Below are 9,931 nucleotides of genomic sequence, written 5' to 3'. Positions count from 1 at the left end.
AGGGCCAGATGGCTTCACAGGGGAATTCTACCAAACTTTCCAGAAAGAACTGACACCAATCTTACTCAAACTCTTTCAAAACATTGAAGAAAATGGAACACTACCTAACTCATTTTATGAAGCTAACATCAATCTAATACCAAAACCAGGCAAAGATGCTACAAAAAAGGAAAACTACCGGCCAATCTCCCTAATGAATATAGATGCAAAAATCCTCAACAAAATACTTGCAAATCGAATCCAAAGACACATTAAAAAAATCATACACCATGACCAAGTGGGGTTCATTCCAGGTATGCAAGGATGGTTCAACATAAGAAAATCAATCAATGTATTACAACACATTAACAAGTCAAAAGGGAAAAATCAATTGATCATCTCAATAGATGCTGAAAAGCATTTGACAAAATCCAACATCCGTTTTTTTTTTTTTTTTTAAAGATTAACAGACCAGTTATCTATTATGAATCATTCCAGCTTTGTTCAACAATGGCCGAAACTCTTTTTTCATATTCCCGCTTGTTTTCCTGATAAAGCTGTGCTGCCTGGCTATTGGCTGGACTGTTTGAATTTGGTTCATCCAACAGAGACTGAATTGATGTTAAGATAGAAGATACATCATATGTTGGACTCCATCTGTTCTGAAGGATATCTAAACATATGCTACCATCAGCATACATATTTGGATGAAACATTTTGGATAAAAACCTAACAGTTGGTGGTTTATTTGGATATTCTTCAGAAAATTCTATTACTAGTTTAAAAGTACCATCTTCAAAGGGTGTCCCTTCTGGTCCAAATATAACTGCATTCCACTGCATGATGTTGTTTTCAGATGGTGCGCCACTGACACCCACAGGTGGGTCCTCTTGCAATTGCTTGAAATCCCACATGAGCCTCCTCCTGGCCGGGGTCGACATGCTCCCCAGCTGCCCCACGGTCCAACATCCGTTTTTGATAAAAACACTTCAAAAGGTAGGAATTGAAGGAAACTTCCTCAACATGATAAAGAGCATATATGAAAAACCCACAGCCAGCATAGTACTCAATGGTGAGAGACTGAAAGCCTTCCCTCTAAGATCAGGAACAAGACAAGGATGCCCGCTGTCACCACTGTTATTCAACATTGTGCTGGAAGTGCTAGCCAGGGCAATCCGGCAAGACAAAGAAATAAAAGGCATCCAAATTGGAAAAGAAGAAGTAAAAGTGTCATTGTTTGCAGATGATATGATCTTATATCTAGAAAACCCTGAAATATCGACAATACAGCTACTAGAGCTAATAAACAAATTTAGCAAAGTAGCGGAATACAAGATTAATGCACATAAGTCAGTAATGTTTCTATATGCTAGAAATGAACAAACTGAAGAGACACTCAAGAAAAAGATACCATTTTCAATAGCAACTAAAAAAATCAAGTACCTAGGAATAAACTTAACCAAAGATGTAAAAGACCTATACAAAGAAAACTACATAACTCTACTAAAAGAAATAGAAGGGGACCTTAAAAGATGGAAAAATATTCCATGTTCATGGACAGGAAGGCTAAATGTCATTAAGATGTCAATTCTACCCAAACTCATCTACAGATTCAATGCAATCCCAATCAAAATTCCAACAACCTACTTTGCAGACTTGGAAAAGCTAGTTATCAAATTTATTTGGAAAGGGAAGATGCCTCGAATTGCTAAAGACACTCTAAAAAAGAAAAACGAAGTGGGAGGACTTACACTCCCTGACTTTGAAGCTTATTATAAAGCCACAGTTGCCAAAACAGCATGGTACTGGCACAAAGATAGACATATAGATGAATGGAATTGAACTGAGAATTCAGAGATAGATCCTCAGATCTATAGCCGACTGATCTTTGATAAGGCCCCCAAAGTCACCGAACTGAGTCATAATGGTCTTTTCAACAAATGGGGCTGGGAGAGTTGGATATCCATATCCAAAAGAATGAAAGAGGACCCCTACCTCACACCCTACACAAAAATTAACTCAAAATGGACAAAAGATCTCAATATAAAAGAATGTACCATAAAACTCCTAGAAGATAATGTAGGAAAACATCTTCAAGACCTTGTATTAGGCGGCCACTTCCTAGACTTTACACCCAAAGCGCAAGCAACAAAAGAGAAAATAGATAAATGGGAACTCCTCAAGCTTAGAAGTTTCTTCACCTCAAAGGAATTTCTCAAAAAGGTAAAGAGGCAGCCAACTCAATGGGAAAAAATTTTTGGAAACCATGTATCTGACAAAAGACTGATATCTTGCATATATAAAGAAATCCTACAACTCAATGACAATAGTACAGACAGCCCAATTATAAAATGGGCAAAAGATATGAAAAGACAGTTCTCTGAAGAGGAAATACAAATGGCCAAGAAACACATGAAAAAATGTTCAGCTTCACTAGCTATTAGAGAGATGCAAATTAAGACCACAATGAGATACCATCTCACACCGATTAGAATGGCTGCCGTTAAACAAACAGGAAACTACAAATGCTGGAGGGGATGTGGAGAAATTGGAACTCTTATTCATTGTTGGTGGGACTGTATAATGGTTCAGCCACTCTGGAAGTCAGTCTGGCAGTTCCTTAGAAAACTAGATATAGAGTTACCATTCGATCCAGCGATTGCACTTCTCGGTATATACCCAGAAGGTCGGAAAGCAGTGACACGAACAGATATCTGCACGCCAATATTCATAGCTGCATTATTCACAATTGGCAAGAGATGGCAACAACCCAAATGTCCTTCAACAGATGAGTGGATAAATAAAATGTGGTATATACACACGATGGAATACTACGCGGCAGTCAGAAGGAACGATCTCGTGAAACATATGACAACATGGATGAACCTTGAAGACATAATGCTGAGCGAAATAAGCCAGGCACAAAAAGAGAAATATTATATGCTACCACTAATGTGAACTTTGAAAAATGTAAAACAAATGGTTTATAATGTAGAATGTAGGGGAACTAGCAATAGAGAGCAGTTAAGGAAGGGGGAACAATAATCCAAGAAGAACAGATAATCTATTTAACGTTCTGGGGATGCCCAGGAATGACTATGCTCTGTTAATTTCTGATGGATATAGTAGGAACAAGTTCACAGAAATGTTGCTATAGTAGGTAACTTTCTTGGGGTAAAGTAGGAACATGTTGGAAGTTAAGCAGTTATCTTAGGTTAGTTGTCTTTTTCTTACTCCCTTGTTATGGTCTCTTTGAAATGTTCTTTTATTGTATGTTTGTTTTCTTTTTAACTTTTTTTTCATACAGTTGATTTAAAAAAGAAGGGAAGGTTAAAAAAAAAAAACAAAAACAAGGAAAAAAAAGATGTAGTGCCCCCTTGAGGAGTCTGTGGAGAATGCAGGGGTATTGGCCTACCCCACCTCGATGGTTGCTAACATGACCACAGACATAGGGGACTGGTGGTTTGGTGGTTTGATGGGTTGAGCCCTCTACCATAGGTTTTACCCTTGGGAAGACGGTTGCTGCAAAGGAGAGGCTAGGCCTCCCTATAATTGTGCCTAAGAGCCTCCTCCCGAATGCCTCTTTGTTGCTCAGATGTGGCCCTCTCTCTCTGGCTAAGCCAACTTGAAAGGTGAAATCACTGCCCTCCCCCCTACGTGGGATCAGACACCCAGGGGAGTGAATCTCCCTGGCAACGTGGAATATGATTCCCGGGGAGGAATGTAGACCTGGCATCATGGGACAGAGAACATTTTCTTGACCAAAAGGGGAATGTGAAAGGAAATGAAATAAGCTTCAGTAGCAGAGAGATTCCAAAAGGAGCCGAGAAGTCACTCTGGTGGGCACTCTTATGCACACTTTAGACAACCCTTTTTAGGTTCTAAAGAATTGGGGTAGCTGGTGGTGGATACCTGAAACTATCAAACTACAACCCAGAACCCATGAATCTTGAAGACAGTTGTATAAAAATGTAGCTTATGAGGGGTGACAATGGGATTGGGAAAGCCATAAGGACCACACTCCACTTTGTCTAGTTTATGGATGGATGAGTAGAAAAATAGGGGAAGGAAACAGACAAAGGTACCCAGTGTTCTTTTTTACTTCAATTGCTCTTTTTCACTCTAATTATTATTATTGTTATTTTTGTGTGTGTGCTAATGAAGGTGTCAGGGATTGATTTAGGTGATGAATGTACAACTATGTAATGGTACTGTGAACAATCGAAAGTACGATTTGTTTTGTTTGACTGCGTGGTATGTGAATATATCTCAATAAAATGAAGATTAAAAAAAAAGTTCCTTCATGAACTAGAACAAATGTTCAACATTATTACAAGGAGTTAATAACAGAGGGGTGTATGGGAGAAAACATACCTTTGGCAAACCAGAGACTATAGTTAACGGAAGTATTTTAATACTTTTTCATCAACAGTAACAAATGTACTACACCAATACTATGGGTCAATAATGGGGGGAATAAGGGGTATGGGAGGATTTGGGTTTTCTTTTTTATTTTTATTTCTTTTCTGGAATAATGAAAATGTTCTAAAATTGATCATGGGGTTGTATGCAAAACTATGTGATGATAATTGTGAGCCAGTGATTGTATACTTTGGATGGTTTGTATGGTGTGTGAATATATCTCAATAAAAATGCATTAAAAAAAAAAAGAGCTAAGAAAATTCCTGGGATTGGGAGGGTACTGTAGATTGTGGATAAATTCTTTTGCATCTCGAACTAAAGGGCTATACCAAAAATTACTAGAGGAAGAGCCTAACAATATAGAATGGGAGAAAGTGGAAATAGAGGCTTTAAATGAGTTCCTCTTCTAGCACTTCCTTCCCTCGAAAAACCTTTTCACCTGTTTGTTACAGTGGATAAGGGAATGGCTTTAGGGGTCCTAACCCAAATCTGGGGAGGCCAAAGAAGGCCCATAGCTTTCCTTTCAAAGGTTTTAGATCCAGTCTCTAGGGAGTGGCCTGGGTGTGTTCAAGCCATCGCAGCAACCACCCTTTTAGTGGAAGAAAGCAGGAAGTTGACCTTTGGAGCATTAGTAGTTAGCACCCCTCATCAGGTGAGGACTATTCTGTCTCAAAGGGCAGGGAGATGGTTGACTGATTCCCAAATCCTGAAATATGATGCAATTCTAATGGAGAAGATAATTTGGTCTTGACAACAGATCATAGCCTAAACCTTTGCCTCCTTCCTCTGGAAGGGGACTGAACAAGTAGAGACCCCTGAGCATGACTGGTTAGACCTAATTGCATACCAAACGCAAGTCCGACCTGACCTAAGGGATCTTCCCCTGCACTCAGGGGAAAGATTGTTCATAGATGGATCCTCTAAAGTCCTAGAAGGAGAAAGGCACAATGGCTATGCAGTTGTAGATAGGGTAACTTGTGAAGTAAAAGAAGCTAGCCGATTGCCCAATAAGTGGTCAGCTCAAACTTGTGAGTTGTATGCACTAAATCAAGCCCTCAAATTATTAGAAGGAAAGGATGGTACAATATACACCGACTTTAAGTATGCTTTTGGGGTAGTCCACACCTTTGGAAAGATCTGGGAAGAAAGGGGATTAATCAATAGCAAAGGAAAAGAACTGGTCCATGGGGAATTGGTGAAACAAGTATTAACCAACCTACTCTTACCTAGAGAAATATCAGTGGTGCATATAAATAGACATCAGAAGGGCCCTACTTTTGAGGCAAAGGCAATAGGTTAGCTGATGAAAAGGCTAAGGAGGCCTCTCTCTGTCCCCCTTTAAAAATAATGGTCCTAATATCCTCTATCCCTAAAGAGTTTGGGGTCCCTACATTCTCTGCCAAAGAAGTAAAGGAGCTGAAACAGCTAGGAGCAACCTTAAATGATCAGGGAAAATGGTTTCTCCCAGATGGCAGACAAATGTTAAATAAACAGATAATGAGGGAGGTATTAGCAGTCTTACACCAGAGGAGTCATTGGGGTGTACAAGCCATGTGTGATGTAGTACTTAGACAATTTGGATGTGTAGGCCTTTATACAGTTACTAAACAAATATGTGAACAGTGCATAATTTGTCAGAAGATTAACAAAAAGGTCTTAAGAAAACAGGTACAAGGGGGAAGAGAGCCGGGCCTGAGACCATTCCAGAGCATTCAAGTTGATTACACTGAAATGCCCCTAATCGGTCGTTTAAAGTATATTTTGGTAATTGTTGACCACCTCACCAGATGGGTGGAAGCCTACCCTCTATCCTCAGCTACAGCATTGGCAACTTCTAAAGTTATCCTATGGGTTAGTGGAAAATATAGACTCTGACAATGGCAGTCACTTTACCTCCCATGAGTTGCAGAATGTCATGAGAAGCCTGGGTGTCACTTGGGACTTCCACACTCCCTGGCATCCACCATTCTCTGGGAGAGTGGAAAGAATGAATCCAACTATAAAGAAACATCTTTCTAAATTGGTTTTGGAAACAAGGTTACCTTGAATCAAGTGCTTACCTATAGCTCTACTAAGAATCAGGACTGCCCCTAGAAAAGAACTGGGAATTTCCCCTTATGAAATGCTTTTCGGTTTGCCTTTCCCCAGGAGGACTGGAGAGCTCCCCTCCTGTTCTAGTTTGCTAGTGCTGAGGAATGCAAAACACCAGAGATGGATTGGCTTTTATAGAAAGGGGGTTTATTTGGCTACACAGTTACAGTCTTAAGGCCATAAAGTGTCCAAGGTAAACATCAGTAATTGGGTACCTTCACTGGAGGATGGCCAATGGCGTCCAGAAAACCTCTGTTAGCTGGGAAGGCATGTGGCTGGCATCTGCTCCAAAGTTCTGGTTTCAAAATGGCTTTCTTCCAGGACGTTCTTCTCTAGCAAGCTTGCTCCTCTTCAAAACATCACTCACAGCTGCACTGAGTTCCTTCTCTTTGAGTCAGCTCATTTATATGGCTCCACTGATCAAGGCCCACCCTGAATGGGTGGGGCCATGCCTCCATGGGAATATCTCATCAGAGTCATCACCCACAGCTGGGTGGGGCACAGTCCAAGCAAATCTAATCAGCACCAAAATGTCTGCCCCACAAGACTACATCAAAGATAATGGTGTTTGGGGGACACAATACATTCAAACTTCCACACCTCCCTAGACAGGAAGGATCTTTTCCTTAAGGATTATATACTGGCCTTGTCTTCTACTCTATCATCTCTCAGGCATCATGGACTGCTGGCTCAGACCCCGTCTCTTGAATTTGCTGCTCATCGACATCAGCCCAGCAGCTGGGTTCTGATCCAGTCGTGGAGAGAATCCAAACTTCATCCGATCTGGGAGGGACCCTATCAAGTCTTGGCTGATGACTGAGACAGCAGTCCGAACAGTAGAAAGAGGCTGGACTCATTAAACACGAGTAAAGGGACCAGTGCCTGAACTAGACGACAAGTATCCAGCAACTCAACCCGAATCCTGGAAAGTGACTCCCACCTCAGATCCCCTAAGGATCACTCTAAATAGACAACAGTCGAAAGAACATACTAGGAGGGAGGAAGGGCTGGATTAAACCCTGTGTTTGCATTGTGCTCTGTGTATAGCTTAATGATGAAATTGCTTGTACTGATCATAATGTTCCATATTCAAGGAGTAACAGGTTCTGCTAAGCTGGTTATAAGTGTAGTCAAAGGCTTAGAGTCCCAAACTGTATAATTTGACATCTGTCAAGTAATTAGCTGTAAAAATCTAAAACATCAGTGACAACTGAGGGAGGAATATAAGCATTTAAGTAAGCAGACTGTTCAAATAGAAAGCAAGATTGTTGGGGGGGGACATTTGAGAGTATAACTTATGAGTCACCTGACCCCTGTTATTCTTGGAACACTGTTTGGTGGACAACATGGTATAAGGGATGGGTCTCATCCAGGTTGGAGGGAAAACCATTAAGGGAAACTTGGCTGGAATCTAACTCTCCAGTTTAAATTGACCCCAAAGTCATTAGAATACTTGAGGCCAAAGACTTAAAGCAGACCATAGAGATAGAGACAGGTTATGGAAATACAAATGCCTGGGTAGAATGGGTCAAATATACCATCCAGAGTCTAAACAGAAGTGACTGTTATGCTTGTGCAACAAAACGACCCACTGTTCAGATTGTGCCCTTCCCCTTGGGGATGAAAAAGCATGAAAGGGAGTTTAAATGTATAACACTCCTCTTTCAAAATGCTACTCCTGGTGAAAGTTGTAGTACATTGTCCTCCCTTTTCCCTCCAGTCCAGAAGGGAAGTGTCAAAGCCATACCAGCGTCTCACCTTGGTCCTGGAAACCACTCTGCCTGTCTCTCCAGATGGGAAGAAGGGCTCCAGGATCTTGGTACCGTGGTTTTGTGTACACAGGTGTGGAATGTGAGCAAGGATAGTACTGGCAACTTCTCCAGCCTAACTATACCCCAAGCAGACCTCTGGTGGTACTGTTGGAAGTGTGTCCTCTGGCCAACACTACCTAAAAAGTGGGGAGGAACCTGTGCTCTGGTTCAATTGGCTATCTCATTTACCCTGGCATTTGAAAGTAAAGAGGAGGTACCAACCCAAGGCAAAGGAGAAAAGAAAAATGTACAAAATGTACCTGGTTCCTTCAATGGAAAAATTTATGTAGCTAGTATAGGGGTTCCCTGGGAAGTTCATAATGAGTTTAAAGCTAAAAATCAAGTAGCTGCAGGATTTGAATCATTCTTATTCTGGTGGGTCGCCATCAATGAAAATGTAGATCATCAGCTAAAATTTATCAACTATACCAGGGATGTCATTAAGGAAATAGCAGAACAGTTAGATGCCACTAGCCGAATGGCATGAGAAAACAGAATGGCCCTAGACATGGTGCTAGCTAAAAAAGGAGGTGTCTGTGCTATAGTTGGGGGAAGTTGTTGCACATTCATCCTCAATAATATAGCACCCGATGGAACCATCACCAAAGCTCTACAAGGCTTAACAGCCTTATTTCAGGAGCCAGCAAAAAATTCTAGCATTGACAACCCACTCACAGAATGGTTGGAAAATTGGTTCAAGAAATGGAAAGGAATTGCAACATCTATTTTAATTTTCCTTATCATTCCAGCCGGAATGTTTACAACAGCTGGGTGCTATGTCATCCTGTGTGCCCAGAGGCTAGTTTAGAGACCCATCAAAACCACTCTAATCAAGAATATCAGAACAATCTATACCCCCCATAAGAAAGATCCCTATGATGAGGAATGTGAAAAAGCTCTTAGCAAATTTGAGAATCTAAAATGTGAAAACTAAAAAGGTTTAAAAAAAGAAAGAGGAGGGTATCTGTAAGAAAGGGTTAAGTTTAGCTTCCACATAGAGACAGCATGGAATAGGGAAAATGGAGGCAGAACCAACTTAGACAAGCCCTGTGGTAAAGGGAAGAAAGAGAGAATCTGCACCAGCTCCTTATATGGAAAAGTAATCATGGTTACTGGAATGTAAAGAGATATGAGGTTAAATCAGAGGAGGGAACTCCCAGCAGGAAATTTAAACTGAGGGAACTCTCTCGGATAGGCTGATCAATTCAAAATCTCAATAATGAGCTAGTTGGCTCTCTCAGATAGGCTGTACAAAATAAAATCTCAAAGACGGGCTAGTTAGTTCTCTCAGACAGGCTGTAACCTCTGTAGTACCCAGCCAATGGGGAAACGGGAGGGACTTGTGCATTAGGAATAAGAGATTAAAAGATGGCCATTTTCTTCCTCCCCCACACCAGCCCACCACGTTTTTGGCTGTGTGCCCTATCTTGCAAGATCATAAATAAATTCTTTTCTCCTCCAGAACTGAGTGAGCGTTTATTCCCTTACAGGTACCGCTTTATTTCCGACAGGAACAGAGCCATTAATGACTTGTGCTGTCACACAGCTGATGGGAGCAGAGAAAGAGCCAGGCACTAGAGTTCATCTTTTAACCAGTCCACTCCACTGCCTTTTTGGAGACATCAAGA

The 9,931-nt window shown here is 41.0% G+C and overlaps 1 protein-coding gene across 1 annotated transcript; it reads right to left on the bottom strand.

Annotated features, from left to right (window-relative positions):
• Nucleotides 1–448: 448 nt before the first annotated feature.
• LOC119514073 (ubiquitin-conjugating enzyme E2 B-like) lies at nucleotides 449–936 on the bottom strand. Its single transcript, XM_037809629.1, has one exon. The coding sequence runs from the start codon at nucleotides 918–920 to the stop codon at nucleotides 462–464; it is 459 nt and encodes a 152-aa protein (XP_037665557.1). The 5' UTR covers nucleotides 921–936; the 3' UTR covers nucleotides 449–461.
• Between the last annotated feature and the right edge of the window lie 8,995 nt (nucleotides 937–9,931).

The sequence above is a fragment of the Choloepus didactylus genome, chromosome 18, assembly GCF_015220235.1.
Source record: "Choloepus didactylus isolate mChoDid1 chromosome 18, mChoDid1.pri, whole genome shotgun sequence".
Lineage (NCBI taxonomy): Eukaryota > Metazoa > Chordata > Mammalia > Pilosa > Megalonychidae > Choloepus > Choloepus didactylus.
The sequence above is the reverse complement of the archived record's forward strand: the minus strand, read 5'-3'. Positions and strand labels throughout refer to the sequence as shown.